This window comes from Heptranchias perlo, chromosome 12, assembly GCF_035084215.1.
Source record: "Heptranchias perlo isolate sHepPer1 chromosome 12, sHepPer1.hap1, whole genome shotgun sequence".
Lineage (NCBI taxonomy): Eukaryota > Metazoa > Chordata > Chondrichthyes > Hexanchiformes > Hexanchidae > Heptranchias > Heptranchias perlo.
Genome location: NC_090336.1, coordinates 17,937,920 through 17,957,637, shown reverse-complemented (window position 1 = coordinate 17,957,637; position 19,718 = coordinate 17,937,920). Strand labels below are relative to the sequence as shown.

The window sequence follows — 19,718 nt, the reverse complement described above, 5'->3', positions numbered from 1 at the left end:
ATGAATTTCCAGAATGTATTTCAGACACTTTTCTACAACAATATGTTTTAGAACTGACAAGGGAACAGGCTATATTAAAATTAGTGATGAGTAATGAACCAGAATCAATTAACAGTCTGACAGTAAGAGAACAACTTGCAAATAGTGATAAATAAATTAATTGAATTTGATATTAGATTTAAGGGGGAGAAGGGAGAGTCACAAACCAAAGGTTTAAACTGAAATAAGGAAAACTTCCAATGGATGAGAAATAAATTGACCACAGTAAACTGCACTAAACTGTTAATGGGTAAACCTTCGGACAAACAGTAGGAAGTATTCAAATAAGTATTTGATACAATACAAAACTAGTACATACCCTGAGAAACAAAAGCCCAATTTGTGCAGTTAAGCAACCATGATCAACAAATGAGGTAAGAAACGGTATCAAGCTAAAAGAAAAGGCAAATGCAAGGAAAAGTGGAAATCCAGTGGACTGGGAGAACTATAAAAAGCAACAAAGGAATACAAATAAATTAATGAAGTACAAAAAGGGAATATGAAAAAAAACTGGCAAGGGATACCAAAGCTAACAGAAAAAGTTTTCATAAATATATTCAAGAGAGAGTGGTACGGGGGAATGTGGTCCCATTAAAGATAGATGCAGGTGATACTATAATGGACAATAAGAAAATGGCAGACTTGTTAAATTAATACTTTATATCCATTTTCACAGTGGAAGGACAAAATACCGGTGATACAAGAAAATCTAAAAATAGTCAAGGGGAGGAACTTATTGGATTTAATATAAGTTTTTAAAAATGCTAATGGAGAAAATAATCAAACTTAAGGTAGACAAATCTCTGGGACCTGATGGTTTCCACCCCAGGATATTAAAAGAAAACAGATGAGGAATTTGCAGATACGTTAGTCATAATTTGCAAAGCTCTTTAGATTTGAGAATTGTGCTTTTGAATTGGGAAATGGCAAATGTCACTCCATTATTTAAGGAAGGAGGGAGAAACCAAGAAACTACAAACCTATCAGTTTAACATCAGTTGTGGGTAAGATACTGGAATCTATCCTGAAGGACAGAGTGGCTGAGCACTTAGACAAGTATGAGCTGATCAAAGAGAGTCAGCATGGATTTGTAAAGGGTAGGTCATGCCTGACTAAATTTTTTTTGAGGAGGTCACTATCATGGTGGATAGGGGCATGTCTATGGATGTTGTCTATATGAACTTCCAGAGGGCATTTGATAAGGATTCGCACAAGATTATCAGCAAAAATAAAAGTGCACGGAATTAGAGGTAACTTTGTGACATGGGTTGGTAGTTGGTTAGGAGATAGGAGAGACTAGGGATAAAGGGAATGTTCTCTGATTGGTGGGATGTAACAAGTGGTGTTCCTCAGGGTTCTGTACTAGGCCATAGCTATTCACCATATATATATACATATATATATCAATGACTTGGATGAAAGAATGGAGAGTTATATATCCAAGTTTGTAGATGGCACTAAATTAGGAGGCACAATAAATTCTGCAGATGGGAGCAGGAAGTTACAAAAGCACACAGACAGAGTAAGTGAGTGGGCAAAACTGTGGCATTCAATGTGGGGAAGGGTGAGGCCATCCATTTTGGATCGAAGAAAGACAAATCAGAAAATTTTCTTAATGGCAAGAGAGTAGGAATTGTGGAAGATCAAAACTATTTGGGTGTTCATGAACACAAATCCCTAAAGGCCAGTGCACAGGTACAAAAAGTAATCAAAAAGGCTAATGGAATGTTGGCCTTTATCTCAAAGGGGCTGGAATACAAAGGGGAGGAAGTGATGCTTCAGTCGTATACAGCCTTGATCAGACCCCATCTGGAGTAGTGGGTTCAGTTTTGGGTATCGCACCTCAGGAATTATTGGCCTTGGGAGGTTTACAGTGCAGATTCCCCAGAATGATAGCGAGGATTAAAGGGTTAAATTATGAGGACAGGTTGCATAAACTTGGGCTGTACTCCCTTGAGTTTAGAAGATTGAGGGATGAAGTAATCAAGGTGTTCAAAATGATAAAGGGATTTGATAGGGTTGATAGAGATACACCAATTTCTCTGGTGGGGGAATCCAGAACAAGGAGGCATAATCTTCAAATTAGAGCTAGACCATTCAGGATTGAAATCAGGAAGCACTTTTTCACACAATGGATAGTAAAATGTGGACGTCTCTCCCCCATAAGGCTGTGGATGCTGGATCAATTGATATTATCAAGAATGAGATTGATAGAATTTTGTTAGGTTAGAGTATCAATGGATATGGATAAAAGTGGAAACCTGGCATATGTAACCTTGCAATTATTTTTGGTGCAAGGTATGAAGTGTACAAAGCAAGAGATTTTGCTGCAAGACAAAGGGAAATCAAGCATGACTTCAGAAGGAAAAAAATGCAAAGGAATTAATTGGTTGTCAATTGATTACTCTTCTGTGAACTTATGAAAGAGTTCTGCTGTCTGTTAGCTTCCTGAGAGTGCAGTTGCTTTACGGTTTTATTAAGCATTATATATTATCTTAACTGTTCTGGTGACAGATTGATTTCCAGACTGTTTAACCCTAATCAAAGTTCTGAAAAGCCTCAGTGACTTTGAGATTTCTTGTCCGTGTCCCATACAAGCACCATACCTCTGCTGGACCGCTCCTCAATTGGCTTTAACCAAGGCGGCAACAAGGAAATGCGATCAGCACTTTAGAGCAAAGGATGGATTTACCAAGCACTCCAAATCAGAAAAGGGCAGAAGCTTGTTAGGTTGAGGATATAGTGCCAATCTGCATTGTCTGTACAGGTGTGCACCCTACAGGGCTAAAAGCCTTGGATGTGAAGGCACTCATCTACACAGGCAAATGACTAGCTGTAATAAAATTGCAGACTATTTTTGGTTGCATGCACGCAATTTCCTGTGGATTGTGGAAATCACGATTCCTTTTTTCTATAGAAGGGTACAAATGCAACCTTTTTACTCTACTTATCAAATTTACAATGTATTTTTTTTTCTGCAGCGAGAAGCCTTGACCACACTTCATTTTGCGACCCTTGGGAGAGTAAATACAGTGATCAAAATCCATTGAAGCCGACAGCATTATTACAGTTAAGTATCCAGCAGACAAACAAGTCTAAACATTCAATCTGCAAATTGGACCTTAGAGACATTTGAAATGAAGTTTTCTTCAAGGCACAAAATGGGATACAACTGAGGAAATATGTATACTTTCAAAACCATGCTAAGGCTTCAACATATCTGTACGGGTTCTCGGGCCTGTCTGCCTTTCTTGGTGCGTTCTCAAATTACACACTCAGTTAAGACACTCTTCCCCCCAGAATGTAAAACATATCACTCTGCAGGCAATTCATTGTCACACAGTTACAGAAGGCTTAAAATGAAATTCACATAAGCTCTCAAAGGAAGGTCCAGTTCAGGCAACACAGCCAGAGACAGATGCAATCTCAGCCCGCTGCAACACTGATCCTGATACCTTAAACCTTTTCATATGGGGTTGTGTGTCAATCAAATTGAATGGTATTTCACAACATTCAGATTTAAAAACTATGATTGTGGTACATACAGAATTAGGAAATGTGACCCGACTTTTGATCACACCTTGTAATTTTTTTCTCTCCTCATTTCCCCCTATCTCCATCATAATACTGTGTATTAAAATTTTAAACAGCCTGTTCATTTGGAGACCATTTTCACAACAGTCTGTTGTAAAGGACATCACTGACAGCTGTTCTTTGAAGTAAAGGTGCCCCCATTTCTCAGTTCTAACTATGGAACCAGGCCTTATGAACCAGGAGGGGCGTAGGACTTTTCAGCCTTGAAAGGAGGTGTCTGAGAGGTGATCTTATTGAGATGTAGAAGAAAAGGAAAGGAAAAGACTTGCATTTATAGAGAACCTTTTATAACCTCAGGACATCCCAGAGAGCTTTACAATCAAGGAAGTACTTTTTTGAAGTGTAGTCAGTGTTGTTATATAAGAAAAACTAGCAGCAAATATGTGCACAGCAAGGACCCACAAACAGCAATAAGAAAAATGACCAATTAAACTGTTTTGGTGGTGTTGGTTGAGGGATAAATGTTGGCCAGGATATTTGGAGAACTGCTCTGCTCTTCTCTGAATAGTGCTGGGGGATCTTTTACATCCACCTGAGAGGGCAGTCGAGGCTTCAGTTTAACATCTTATCCAAAAGACAGTGCAGCACTCCCTCAGTACTGCACTGAAGTGTCAGCCTGCATCTCAGGAGACCACAGTGTGCTCAGTCTGTATGTCCACAATCTCAGGAGACCACAGTGTGCTCAGTCTGTATGTCCACGATCTCAGGAGGGCCTCGACGTACTCAGTCTGTATGTCCATGATCTCAGGAGGTCCTCGGTGTGATCAGTTGGAGATCAGTGATTTGCTCTTGGTCCCAAAACTACCTCTCAGACAGCAATCTGCTGCTGATGCCTGCTACTTTAAGGAAACTCAAAAGCACAGATTTTGTACAATTTCAGACATTTTATTGTTAAACAGTTTTATAAATAGAATTTACAAATTAACCCATTGGGTATATTACATTAGGAGCTTCAATATACATAAACAATTCAACTTCACATGAAGCATTCAAAATAAAAATAATTTTAGAGATATAATTCTGTTTCTAAATCAAAAGTTTTACTCATCGTTTATAAAAGATACTATACTTGGATTGAATGAATGAGATGTACAAGAAGTCACAAAAAGTTTTGGATAACAGCACTAACAAGACAATTTTTGCTGCAAATGTCAATCAAAGACAAGTTAAGTTTTTAAAAATCAAACATGAAGCAGAGTACAGTAGCAGACTGTGCTTTCAAAACAGTGGGGATTTAGCGAGGAGGAAGAATATATAGGGGAATTTAGAAAGAATATGGGAAGTTCAAAGGAGTATTGACCATAGTGGTATTAATAAAATATAGAAAGGCAAGGAAGGTTGTAACAGAAAGAGACAGAGAACGAGGTGAGAGATGGATTGCTATCAGATGACAAAGCTTTTTTTTAATGTATCCTGTCTAAAAACATGAGAAGTTCTAAGACAATCTCCCCATAAATGGAGTAGTAAACTGCGCAGGTGGTGGAGACACAGCACCAACAGAAGTATTTCGATTGTGCAATTAATTTGGGTTACCTTTATCATACTAAATGCAACCTTCTCTTTTGTTCAATGGACGTGTGGTTACGATGAGTACCTGATGTCGTCCAGAAGTTAGAGGAAAATCGATCAATTTCTGGGGTTAAATACTAGCATCATCGGCTGGGGACCTTAATAGCACTAAAGGTGAATCGAAGTAGCAAACAGAATGCTGAACTATATAGCCAAAACACTAGGGTAAAAGTTAGAGGAAGTCATACTTAAACGATACAGTTCTCTGGTCAGGTCACCCATTTAGTATGTGTCCGGCTCTGGTAACACAAGGAAGGCATTCAAGCGTTGGGAGTCAGTGCAGAGCCATGAGACTGATCCCCAGAGGGTACAGGGTCACATTGGTGAAAAGTAAATTTAGGACTGATGTCAGGAAGTTTTTCCTCACACAACTGTCTTAATTTCATGCGGTCAGTCAGTGTTCATAGGGTGACCCCTGCTCCTTCTCCTCCAGGGAATTGGATGTTGCTGCGCAGTGTGAATGGGAATTCTTACAAGACCACCTGGTACAGCAGCAAGTGAAGACAGGTGCAGCCGAGGGTGGAGGAGTACCATTTTAAACTGGGGAAGAGAGGACAAACAGTGCCAGCTTGAATTAAGGGGACAGAGAAAAGCTCCCACCATGAACTAAGTCTGGTAAGGAAGGGGAGAAAAGAGTGCCAGCATGAGCTGGTGGGAAGTTTGATTGAAAGAGTGAGAGTAGCTCTGTGAACTGGGGGAGTTGAAGGGAGAAAAAGTCCTGGCGGAAGGGGGAGTGTCTGTTAAAGTAGCTTTTGAAGAAATGATGGTCTCGATATGTTGAAAAACCAAATGTTTTCCTACTTTTTTTTTTAAAACTCTATTAATTTTGAAGTATAAAATTATTTAAAATTAATCAGTATGCACTAGTTTTAATGTAAAAATTGTAAATTTTCTGACAGAGCAAACTTTGATCCCCCTGGAATTGTTCTGCTAGTTGCTGTTGGGAAGGGGGCGCCGAGACAGCACTTGGATGGAGTTTGTACAATTCTAAATTTACTGCCTACGACCCTGACCTGAATTATACCAATGGCTAATATGATTGGGTTCAAAACCCCAATTTGCTTTTCGGCAATTTGAAACATGTTGCTAATGCAAGAACTTTTAAAATGGCACACAGAAAGCAGTTTTTAATAAAATTGAGTAAATGTTCCTTCCTTAAAATGCAATGTCCGTGTTCACTGTAGATTCTAAGATGCTGCAAATAAGTGTCACAAAATCAAAATACTCTGGGGTGGGGGAGGAGCATTCCCCCAGGCTCTCCTAGAAAACAAATCTTGTGCCTTCAATATTATCCTCTTTCAAGCTTTCACATGTTAATGATTTATTTCCTCCAATACGAGTGAAGGAATGATGGGTTATGTTAGAAACCTGTGTCCCGCTGCATTTTCAGTGTAATTACTTGTTTTCAAATGTCATAGGGCTTATATACAGGGCTGCTTTTTGAATTCTCATCATTTTTGAATCTGTTCATTTGCTTTTGCTTGCTTCCTAGGTTAGCATACATGAAAGAATGATCAACACGTGGAATGGACTTTTGGGTAGAATACCGGTGGTGAAAATCCTGGCATCTGGAGTCTTTCTCGATGAATGAGTGAAGATGGACAGAATGGCTTTACTCATCTATCTTGTGGCCATCCCGAACCACATCATCTGAAATATAAATGAGTGTTGGAACAGCAGTAGATACTCCAGTAGAGTAAATACCTGAAGCACCTCGCTCTTTTGAAAGACATCATACCTAAAGAAGCAATAGGTAAATCCGCTGGACTGGCCTAACCAGCCTACATTTGTTAGCTTGCTTGAGAGGCTGTGGTACTAACTTAAGAGTTGAACAAATCCCTGAAGCTCAACACCCCCTCAAATGTGTCACCCGCTAGTTGATTCATACGAGGAAACTGTGAGCTGAAAAGTTGTGGGTGGCATCTAGAAGAATGAGAGGTGATCTCATTGAAACATACAAGATTCTGAAAGGGCTTGACAGGGTAGATGCTGAGAGGTTGTTTCCCCTGGCAGGAGAGTCTAGAACTAGGGAACATAGTCACAGGATAACGGGTCGGCCATTTAAGACTGAGATGAGGAGAAATTTCTTCACTCTGAGGGTTGTGAATCTTTGGATTTCTTACACCAGAGGGCTATGGATGCTGAGTCGCTGAGTATATTTAAGGCTGAGATAGATAAATTTTTGGACTCTAGGGGAATCAACGGATATGGGGATCAGGCGGGGAAAGTGGAGTTGAGGTTGAAGATCAGCCATGATCTTAATGAATAGCAGAGCAGGATCGAGGGGTCGTACAGCTTACTCCTGCTCCTATTTCTTATGTTCTTATATTGATTATTCACATGTTAAGAACTGACAGTATTTTTCTTAAAATATATTTGTTTTGACTGAAGGATGTTATTACCAATTTTCCATATTTGAAAAATTAAGTATGTGCTGAAAACAAGAGGCAATCCATATTTATATTGCTGCATTCATTTTAGAATATATTAATTCCTGCCTAACCACTCTGTGACTCACTGTACATCTCCTCTCAGTCTGATGTTTTCCAACATACATTAATATGAAGTGCCTGCTATATTTGAAAGAGAATATATTCACAAATTAGGCTCCTTGTTCAGTGCAATATTTGAAGAAAACATTTAAAAATATTTCAAAAGAATGATTAGTGCAAAAAATATTTGAAGATGCCATACAAAAACACAGATTATCTACATGTATATATACACACACACAGTTACATGAAGAGAAACATTTAAAAACATCGACATACCATTAGGCTTACTTGGTTTCAGCCTGACGGAGTAAACATGGCAACTTGCATTTGAACTGAAGTGTACCGTAGATTGCAAGTGATGTACTGACACACCCGTAGTTCAAGTTCAGTTAAGGGCTGCACACATTTTCATACTATGCTACATGCACTCTAGAGTAGCAAAGTGATGGCACACTATCCCTCACTAGAAGGGGAATAGCCCATGCGAACATATGTAACTGTAACTTTTAAACAAAAACAGTGGCATATCAAATACCTCTTTTCTCCCAACTCCAACAGTTATTATAGCTTTCATAAAACCCTGCAGTTGATTGTAGTAAACTTTTATACTGCTCCACTGCTAGCTAAGTTTATGTGAAAACAAAAAGAGAGTCCCTAGTTTGGCACAAGTTGGAAATCAAAGTCAGAGTGACCAAAAAGAATGAAAAAGAAAAATTCATACTGGTGCAGTCAGAGCTGCTCTTAGAGTCAGGGGAGGTGGCATATTGTTGAGGCAGAGTATTAACTGCCGCTGGCAGCTTTAAAAATCCAACTACACCAGGCCAGGTCACTGGCTTATTAATTCAGTCATTTTAATTGGCCTGGTGAACATTGGGGGTGAAGCTCATCCTAACAATGTCACTTTGACGTGGAAGCCATTAACATAATTTCTTCTTTGCAGACACTAGCTAGCACTGCAGTCTTCCTTCGTCCTGGTTATTTTTTCCTGCCACAAAGGCTGGCGTACAACAACTTTGTGGCGTGCCAAAATCCCAACCCATGCTCACTCATGGCGAGGCCCGGTGAAACCTGGTGATATCAGGGGACTCTCAATTCTGGGGCTTATGTGCCTAAATGGAAAAGAACCCCATTTCCCAGATTTCAAGTGTATGGGGAGCAAGCAGCAGAGCGGGATTAGACTAAGTGGTTCATGTGGAGAGAAACCATCGGTGCAGATTTAGTGGCTTGTTTCTATGATTCACTGTGTACATCTCTCTCCTTGAGGAGTACAGAAGTTCACCAAATTAAAAAGAACACTTTAAACTAAATGCAAGGTATGCTTCTCTGGGTAACACGCAGTGGAATAAAACTTCACGTCACTATAGCTGAAATAAAATTGTAAGTAGCACATCACTTCAAATCGTACGGTTCCACCACTGAATCCGATTGGCCTTCGCTGTGCATTTCTGCGTAAGACACAATCGCAGTGGTGTCTTGACACTTATGTGGAATGAGTTCTGCCGAAGTTGCACACAATGCATCATTTCTCATACAAAGTTGCCAAGAGTTCACTGTCCCCCATGACATCTGCTGCCAGCAAAAATAGAATAAAACTCTCTACCCTCAACCACCACCACAAAGGTTCAAATACACTGTCTCAGAAAAATTCTCTACAGGAGCAACACTTGAGGACTGGGGCAGAGATTGCATCACATAGAAGTTAAGTGTCTTTATAGGTAACACTTGGTCCATGTGATCTCCTGGACTGGTTTAGATCGGCTTGGCTGGGGGGGGGGGGTCGGAGAGGAATTTTCCAGAGTATTTTTTCTGTGGGAGGGAGGGAGGGAGGGATGAAGTGTTTAGTCAGGATGCTCCGGCCATCATGAGTGTGGGGCAGGCTTGATGGACCAGCTCGTCTTTTTCTGCCCTTCAATTTCGTACGTTCGTATGTTTTGTTTCCGGTCTATATCATTGCTATAGCGGAATCTTCGTTGCTGCTTTCTTGGCTCAGTCCAACTCGGCGAATGGACTCGTGATATTTCTTCTTGCCCAGTTCGATAATACAATGTATTTCTTCAGCAATATCTTCGCGATCACTCTCCTTCATTGCCCGAGTTAGTTGACCGATGCAGCCTGGTACACTCGCGCTGCCGTGCGCCCACGTGAAGAGCATCTCTAATATTTGCTTATCCAGGTCATCCCTAAAGAGAGTGAGGTAATGTTTCGAAAAGACAAGACAAGGACTGGTTTAAATAACATTTATTTTACAGATAATATCCTAGAGGGTTAAAGTTCTACGTCCACAGGGCTTAAATTAACCAATGCCCACAGACTTGTTTCCCCACTCTTCTGCTTTCCCCATCTTAGCTACTGGTGGGGAAGTGGAGGCTGAGGCTAGGAAAGGAGTGGAAAACTCAAGAGTGCCACATCTGTGATCCTCCTGGCAGCTGGTTCAGAGCAGCATTGGCAGGTGGAGCTAGGTAACCTGAAGTGACTAGAAGGGCCGAAGATGAAGAGGGAAAGAATGATTTGATATATGTAAACTTAGGGTACGCTCCTGCTAATTTTAGCAAAAAAATAGACAAGAAAGGAGATAAAAGCACCATTCTCTGGTAAATTTAGCAAACGGAAGAAAATATCGCCTCTGATTTCAAAAGATCCCATTATTTACAAAAATACATTACCACATAAATGGAGTCGAGGGCTCGGACAAGGTAAGATCGACGATTTCAAAAAGTCCAAAACAAAACATGAAAAATATCACAAGAATTCCCCCCCACTGCCATGATTCTATATCAATACAATCGTTTGTATAGTGCTGAATGAAAATATTTACACAGTGCACTAAATGTATGTATCACTAAAACTATTCAGAGCGTAAGGCTACTTAGACCTAAATAAGTTCTCATTCTATACCAACTCTCACCTTTGAGTTAGAAGGCTGTGGGTTCAAGGCCCACTACATGACTTGAGCACATTAACCAGGTTGACAGTTACCTGCAGTATTGAGGAAGTGCCAAATTGTCGAAGGCGCCTTCCTTCAAATGAGCTGTTAAATCGAGCCCGCATTTATCCCAATGGTTCAGGTGAATATTAAAATTCTCATGGCACTTTTCAATAAAGAGCAAGGAGTTCCCCTGGTGTTCCAGCCAAAATTCCCCCCTCAACTAACACTACTAAAACAAATCAATTGGTCATTCATCTAAATTGTTGTTTGTGGCTGTTATACATGCAAATATGACAGTCACTGGACTTCAAAGTAATCCAATGTAAACAAAGTGCTTTGAGAGATACTAAATGATGCAACTCTCATTTCATTTTTTTTCCCCACTAGATGTAAGACATGTTTTAAAAATTAAAAATTCTTATAACAAGAAATTGCATCTTTAATAATAGAAAAATGTCCAAAGACGTTTCACAGATGCAAAGAGGGGAGGGTTGTTTGACCAAATGCTGGAGGAGAGATTTAAACACAGGGGGACCGGGAGTCAATGTAGATCAGTGAAGAAAGGGTTGATAGGTAAGCAGAATGGAACTTGGCATGAGATTGAATAAAGGCAGCAATGTTTTGAATGAGCTGAAGTTTACAGAGGGTGGAGGATGGGAGACCGAATGGGAGAGCATTGGAGTAAACAAATCTGGAAATGCCAAAGGCATGGATGAAGGTTTCAGTGCCTGAAGAGCTGTGGTCGGGGTGGAGGTAGGCTATGTTACAGGAGGTGGAAATAGGCAGTTTTTGTGATGGGGTGGATATGAGATTGGAAGTTGAACTTAGGATCAAACAGGACGCCAAGGTTGTGGATGGTCTGGTTCAAATGGTGACATTGGCCGGGGAGGGGGATAGTCAGTGGTAAAGGTACAGAGATTGTGGCAGGAGCCAAAAACGATGGCTTCAGCCTTCCCAATGTTTAACTGAAGTAAATCAAGGCTCATCCATGACTGGATGACAGGCAAGCAGTCTGACAACACAGAGGCAGTGGAGAGGCTGACAGAGGTGGTGATGGGGTGGAGCAAGGTGTCATCAGCACACAGGTGGAAGCTGACCCCATGTCTGAGGATGATGTCACCAAGTAAGTAGATGAGGAAGAGGATCAAGGATGGATCCTTGAGGGACTCCAATGGTGATGGTGCAGGAGTGGGAAGATAACCACTCTTAGCCAGCACAGAAGAATTGGGAATGAGTTTTTTTGAGGTAGGGGTGATTTGAAAGGGAGGGGTTCACCAAATTAAAAAGGGAAACATTTACAATATCAGCTAGAATGGAGGCCAGGATGAGAAATTGGGTGGCCAGGAGTGGAAAGAGATTGGGGAGCAGGGGACAGAACGAAATGAGCTTGGAGAGACTGAGGGAGGGTGGTGTGCGGGTTAGATGGGGACAAACCATTATAAATAGGATAGTGCTCCTCATGTCATTCACAATAATGAATTTTAAACAACATCTCTCCCCCGCAACTGCACAACTGCTAGTCTTGAACCTGCTACAGAAAGCATGTCAAAGACTTGAGAGGCTGCAACCTGCACACTACCCCCAATATTAAAGTAGCCAACACGAAGGTTCTTGTATGGGTGAATACCACCGGAATTAAGGCAAAGCTGCAGTTACGCTGGGCCGGCCATGTGGTGGTAGTGGGCGGTCCAGTCCAGCTGCACCTTTATCTTTTATCCTTTAGGGAAAATATAAGTGAGACATCCAGTTCAAACGATTCGAGGTCATGCTCAAGCATATGACAGAAGAGTGTAAACACGAATACAGGCCTTCTATTGCTGCTGTCCTCTAAATTAAGCTGACAACCATCATGACACTAAGAACAATATTGTAAATCAAAATGTTGACTGTTGTCAAGAATAAATGCCTTCCTCACCTGTTATTATATCTTATTCTTTCCAGTTGCGAATAGGATAAACCGAGATTTATACCAATATTCCGCCATTCCGGCCCGATTCTTCTTGCAATACTCAATAGATTAGCTTCAGTGAGGTAGCCAGTTTCTGTCCAAAGATAAATTAAGAAACCATTTAGGACAACATCCAAAAGGTATCATGAACCCCTGTACACTTCACATCTCTAGAATCTACTTCAGTTAGCACTTCCCATTACTGGGCACATAATCATGAATAAAGTTTGAACTCACTGTGTAACATAAAGGGAGAATTCTCAAGACAAAGCAGGTTACCCCATGCCAGCAAACAGTAATTGCCAAAACCACCAAGAGGCACCTGCCCTGGTGAAGGGTATTAGCCAAAGCTATCCCCTGTCCATGCCAGGAAAGGGCAACATCAGTAAAGGTTGTGATGTGCTGGCAGCCCAAGACCAGCAGCTGCAGAATGCAAAGAGCACCCAAATCCACATAATAAGTTTCTAATGTTCTGAGATTGTGGGTGGGACCATCTGCTTTCTCAAGACACTCAAAAAGACAGCAGTAAGTTATAAAATAGCCAGGAGGCCCACCCACTCAAACACAAAAGAGTTTGTGAGACAGCTTTCCAGAAAATGTCTCACTCCACTGCGTGCTGGAGTCAGGTCAGGACTGAACTCCAAAATTCTGCTGCCATTTTCACATTGCTACATAGCTGAAATAGTTGTGCATTAACATTGACGTGGTATTGTAACTCTCCCCAGAGACTACTTGCTAATGCCCTAGATTGCTTGGGGCCCGACCCATTTATGCACTTACCTGGTTGACTTATACCATGCAAGATGGTAAAGGCCATCATGACACTGACAGGAAGCTAAATTGCTGAGTATTTTTATAATGCAAACTGGAGACAACACTAACAGGAATATTCACCAGCAAATTCAGCTTTAGTAAAAACCAAGCTCTACTCCTCAATGGACACGTAATATATTTTGAAACAGTTGGACCCAAGCAATGAATTGAAAATATATTTTTTGACTCATATCCCCCGAGACAATGGCCAGATGCTGGCATAATACAACATGCAATGAATGACAAAAGCATTGTTGACATTACTGGTCTATCTTTAGCTTTTACCAGGGATGAAGTGTCAGAAACCTATCAAGTGCTGCAGTTAAATGGTTATTTAAGCAGTCCTATATATTTAGATTCTACAATGTCATGTTAGTTGAGGCCTGCAGTTGCCATCCATTCAAAATCAAATACACGGGCTTTCATCATGGTTTAATATTGATTACCATTTTGTGTTTACTACATAACTATTATTCAAGATAGCAAGATGATGCAGAGGGAGAGCAAGACATAAACACCCACTACTAACAACACTTGTCTTTTAATGAAATCAGATTCTCTTCCTTCCATTTAAAAAAAAACCAAATTATACTTTTGCTGGCAGAAAGAGAAATTAAAAATTGGCACAAAATCACCCATTGCAAGAGGCCTCATTTTTACCATCACTATTGAGATCAGGGTGACAATATGGCACTATGGTTGAGTGGTATGAGAAATAGCAGAACCTATGCTTCTGCAGTGGTAAACCTCTTAAGGCTGGTCTTAAGATACAGTGTTCGGATACAGCAGAGAAAGCTTACTGGATCTGGGAATGCATGGTGGTGACTGACACTGGGCAGCAAAAGTAGAAAAAAGTATTTCATTGCCCAACACTTTGGTAAGCACAAAGAATTAACAGTTGGAAAGTAATACGGTCTCACCTTCATCGCCTAGGTTTAATGGTGGATAGGATGATTCTATTCTTGACTCATTATGAAGTCTTGATTTCTGTTTCTAGAGAAAACGCATTAGATTTTTTAACAACCATGCTTGAAGTGGTGTAAGCAGAAGTGTACTGTATGCAAACAGATAATAGTTGTTAGAAGTCTAGCATCAGAATCAGAAAGTTATAGGTTCAAGCCCCACTCCGGGACTTGAAAACATAATCTAGGCTGGCACTTGTGTGAAGTACTGAGGAAGTGCTGCACTGTCAGAGATGCCATCCTCAGGATGAGACATTAAACCAAGGTCCTGTTTGGCTGTTACAGTGCTTCAGATAGACTTTGAAGATCCCATGGCACTACTTGAAGACAAAACGGGTGTGTTCTCCAGCTTTTCGGCTAATATTTCTCTCTTAACTAGCTTGAAGAAAAACGGATTAACTGGTTGTTCATTTCATTGCTGTTTGAGAGACCTTGCTCTGCACAAAATGGCAGCCACGTTTGCCTACATAACAATAGTCACTGCACTTTAAAGTAATTCCTGAGATGTGATAAAGCGCCATGTAAACACCAGTCTTTCTTTCTTCTCTTAATAAAATACATTTCAGTGATCCAATTGTGGCAGCTTCTAATTTTGCTTTGATCGTCTGAAGAAAATGAGAACATTAAGAAAATAAAGCAGCTTACTGGCAATTTGATTGGCAAAGTGGCCAGCCACATCGAATCTGGGCCTTTTCTCTTCTTAGCAGCTTCCTCAGGTATGTTTTCTGGCAAGGACCCTCTGTAAAAGGAAACCTAGAATGAAGATCAGTAAAACACCATTATGTCTTTTAATTTGCTCTTTTTGCTTCTAGCACAGGATCCTATTATTTAGAACGCCTTGTCATAGAGCCACGTGGTGGCAGATGGGCCAGCATTAGAGCTGTAAGCAATATCACGGAGAGGTAGGACGCAGGTTTAAAGTGTGTACTTCCTCACATGGCAAGTCCCCCCGTTTTAGTGCACTTCCCAACTGCTCTCAGTAGTGGCGGCCCGAGAGCCAATAACCTGCTCATCGTCTCCATCACAGAACAGCACACAAGGGGATAAGTAAAATATTTCATGACAAGAAACCATTCTCAATTTGTTTCCTTATTACTAAGTGACTGGTGTGAAATTACTGCGTCCCCAGGACAATGGGTCAGATTTTGCTGCCAAAATAACGGCAAGTTTAATGCGCGCTGTTATTGTGTAAATCGTCCAGCAACTTATGGCAAGGAACAGATGAATTACAAATCACCACAAGTTGCTGGACGACTTGCGCCACTCCACTGTTAACCCCGTAAAAACAGCAGCTCGCCCTCAACCTCCCCATGAGTTTCTAGAAATTGCAGCATTTGCACATTAATTGCCAATTAAACTCGCTGCAGAAAGTTAGGGCTAGTACTTAACTTTTTTAATTAGGAGATTTATGTTCCTCCAATGCCAATCAATCTCTCCAGCCCAGAATGGGAACAATTGAAATCATGGAGTCTCATCCCTACAGGTAGTAAATTGTAGAGATTTTAAAATTTAAAATGTTGAAATTTTTTCTTACTTTTCCTTTGTCTCTTTTTTTCTCTCTCTTTTAAACCAATCTATCTTTCCCTCTCTTTATTTCTCTTTCTGTACCTGATTGGACTCTAATCCACCTTCTTTCCTTCTCCATCATTCCTCTGTTTCTTTCTCAATCCTTAAATGTCACTGGTCAAGGAGATAGGCTGTTGGTCCCGGCATTCACCAAGGTCCCAGATGCCTTGTTGACCTTGACCTGTTATCAGCTCACACTTCCAGCAACTTGCAGTGCAAAACGTTTTCAAGCTGAAGGATGAGGATAAAAGTCTGACTAACAGGATATGCTGCAAGATGTCCCACTCCAGCAAAATCTAGGCCAATGCATGCTCTCTCATCAGCTAATCCACACAGACTCAGTAGAGAATGTGATCAGTATAATCCCAGAATTTTAAAAGGAGCCCAGCCCATTTTACGGTTAAATTTCATTGTCCATGGGTTGCCTCTTTTATTTTAAGCTGTTACCAACAATCCTGAATAAGGAGATTAAAAAGGCCTTTCTCTAACGGAGGACAGCTATAATTTTTACTCTGCACTGCAGCAATCCTTTAAAAGTCAAAGGGCAAATTCAGTAGTCACATGCTCCCACTAGGGAGCCACACTCAAAGAGAATATCTACAGTTCTGTAACACTGACTGTCTGACCCACACTCCCCTCGACCTCAGCATAGATCACACACACACACACACCGCCCATACACCACGTGGGGCAGCAACCGTTCAACATGCCACCGGGGGCAAAAACAGAAAACAAGATTGAACCCGTGGATAATCCTCACCACAGATCTGAACACAAAGATATTCATACACTCTAGGACAAGGAATGAACAATTAGCAGGAGATGGATAAACAACTCCTGCCTTACAAACAGTGGATTAACTAAAACTCTAAGGAATGCCCATTTAAATCTCACTGTAATTGGTAAATCAGAGTTGGAGACACAGGGTGAATTGTTCTGAATTGTAACTGCTTCAACAACACCACCAGAAACATCTTATTAAATAAGAAAAAAAATTGTTTTATGCATCTGCTTCCTTATTAAGTGACTGATGCGAAATCATTGTGTCCCCAGGGCAATGTATGCTCTCCACTCAGCTAATCCATACAGACTCAGTAATGAAAGTGATCAGTGTAATCCCAAAACTTTAAAGGAAGCCGGCCCATTTTACGTTTATACTTCATAAACCGAGGCCCCGTCTTCCCGCTCAGATGGGCGTAAATGATCCCATGGCACTATTCGAAGAAGAGCAGGGGCTTCTCTCTGTATCTTGGCCAATATTAATCCCTCCACCAACAACACCAAAAACAGATTATCTGGTCATTTATCGCATTCCTGTTTGCGAGACCTTGCTGTGCGCAATTTGGCTACCACATTTTCCTACATTAGAAAGGGGATTACACTTCAAAAACAACTCCATTAGCTTTGGGACGTCCCGAGGTTGTGAAAGCCAATTAATTATAAATGCAAGTTCTTTCTTTATTTGCTTTCAAATACATCGGAAACGTAGAACTCATTTAACCGTTGCAAATGCTGGAACAAACACCTGTGCTCTCGAATGTAAACAGAAATATTGTATCTGGCACTCTGCCATCTACCTCTGGTTCTGCATGGACCAGTAGTGTAATCCCCCCATTACATTCCATCAGTGCCACCAAAGGGAACCCTGCCTATAGGGGCAATGCTGTAATGTGAAGAGGGCATTACTGAAAACTATCTCAGGAGGCAATTTTCTGCAAAAACCTCTGGAGACAGCAGGACTGACACCACGGGGTCAATTTTCGGATGGCCGAGCGGTTGCGTTCGTGGCCGGGGGGGCTCCTAAAATTGGGGATTCCACGAGCGTGTCCGGAGCCCGGCTCCAACCCGCCCATTTCCGGGTTCCCCAATGACGCAAATCGGTGCGCGTGCAGCCCCCGCATGCGGGACTCCCACCGGCAATGTTTCCCATGCTGGGGGAAACACTTCCTGTTTAAACAGACGTGTTGCAGCCAGCAGCCAGTGCCAGCTGCAAAGGTCCATTTAACAGGTGCGGGGTAAACCCTCATTCATTGCAGCAGGGCACTCTGTCACCTCAGACAAAGTTTTGCCTGCCACACCGTTGTCGCCACTCAAAATTATTAAATCATACCCTAAACTCTGCTGTCCAAACACATTTACCTACTTTGTGGACCCCCTCACATTCACACCATCAGGATGCGGGGGGGGGGGGGGTTCCATTGCTGCATTCATCACTCCATTGGAGGACGACCAACATCACCAACCTCACCAGGCACGGCATCCTCCTCCGCCGCGTGGAGCTACACAACACAGTGCTGCGCAACAGGCACCTGCACAAAGTAGTCGTGGAACTACACATACACCCACTGTAGGGAGACTCAATGGGTGGCATCAAGGGTGTTCATGGAGAACCTCATGAAAGGGCATTATTGCACAAGCCAGTCAAGAATGGCCAAGACGTGGCAGTAGTGGTGACAATATAATATGTAATGTGAGTTGATCAGAAATTAAATATAAGTAAAAACCATGACAAACCCTCAAACACCCTTGTGCCTCCCCTTCATGCTCACGACACGTTTGCTTTATGCTTCCTACTACTGCAGCACAGGTAGTGGCAGGTTGGGTGAGGCTGACCGTGAAAGAGATGCATGAGAGGGTGAGTATGAGACAGAGCCATGAGATTGTATGAGGATTGAGTTGAGTGGTAGTGGTGGGATGAGTACTGGCGAGTTGTGGTATGATGAGGATGAGCTTTGAGTGGGTGTGAGGAGTGATGTGATAGTGGAGTGATGTGATAGATTAGTGTTGGCAGTGCAGGAGATGTGGGGTGGGGGCGGTGATGTGGCAGACGGAGTGTAGGGGAATGAGTAAGTGTACTCACTTTGGCTGACCTACTTAGGTCACTGAAGCGCCTCCTGCACTGTATGCAGGTGCGTGATATGTTGGTGGTGCTGGTGACCTCCTCTGCCACCTCAAGCCAGGCCTTCGTGATGGCAGAGGCAGGCCACTTCCTCCCGCTTGCTGGGGAGAAGGTCTCTGTCCTCCCCCTCCTCCAGTAGGACCTGGAATGAGGAATCATTAAACCTGGGAGCAGCCTTCCCCCTGGGCTGCTCCATGCTGTAATTTTGGTTCCTTTCTGCAGCATCAGTCAGTGGAGGCCTGCCCCTTTAAATAGGGCTCCTCCAGCTGACAGCCTATGATTCGGCTGCACAGTCCGCCCACTGCGCAGCTTTCCAGCGCGAAACCCGGAAGCCAAGGTAAGTGGCTTCAATTTACTTATGATCGCGTGCGGAACCCAACGATTTTACTGGCGGGTTACCCACGCACCCAGTTGACCCCCCCGCTGGCAACCCGCCTCCCTCCTAATATCGGGCCCCACTTATCAAACAAATCCAAACAATGTGGTTTTCCACTTACAGCCCTGCAGCCACCATTTCTCCCTCCCCTCCGACCCCAATCACGGAATGTCCAGTCAGAAATAAAAGGCATCATTTTCTCCCAACATTGCGGAGTTCACGTGTAATGTAATTGGGACGGGTTCCACAGCTCCGTTAATTCTAGTGGAAGCAGTTCCGTAACGGTGATATAGTTTAGGGGCCCTTAGATATCAGGACAGGAGAGAGCGCTGGGTCTTCTTACTTTGGAAAAAAAGAGTCCTTGGAAGGGATATGATTCAGGTATTTAAAATAATGAGGGGATCGGATTCTGTTTATGTGGATCGGTTACTTGAACTAAAAAAAGACAAGGGAGGACTGGGGACATCAGTCCAAATTACAAAAGCATAGACTTGGGTTAGATGCCAGGAAGCACTTCTTTTCAGAGAGTTC

General features: G+C 42.0%; 1 protein-coding gene across 2 annotated transcripts in view; it reads right to left on the bottom strand.

Moving 5' to 3' along the window:
• Positions 1-5,115: 5,115 nt before the first annotated feature.
• pidd1 (p53-induced death domain protein 1) overlaps positions 5,116-19,718 on the bottom strand; it is a 50,922-nt gene continuing 36,319 nt past the window's right edge. Inside the window, exons 15-18 of one of the 2 annotated variants that reach the window (XM_067993716.1) lie at positions 14,992-15,099; positions 14,305-14,377; positions 12,539-12,665; positions 5,116-9,877 (exon numbers count right to left, since the gene is read on the bottom strand). In XM_067993716.1, the coding sequence (XP_067849817.1) occupies positions 9,640-9,877; positions 12,539-12,665; positions 14,305-14,377; positions 14,992-15,099 (546 nt within the window). In that variant the 3' untranslated portion in view covers positions 5,116-9,639. Of the gene's footprint in view, positions 9,878-12,538; positions 12,666-14,304; positions 14,378-14,991; positions 15,100-19,718 lie in introns of those variants that run through there. The other variant, XR_010964562.1, reaches the window with a different exon arrangement.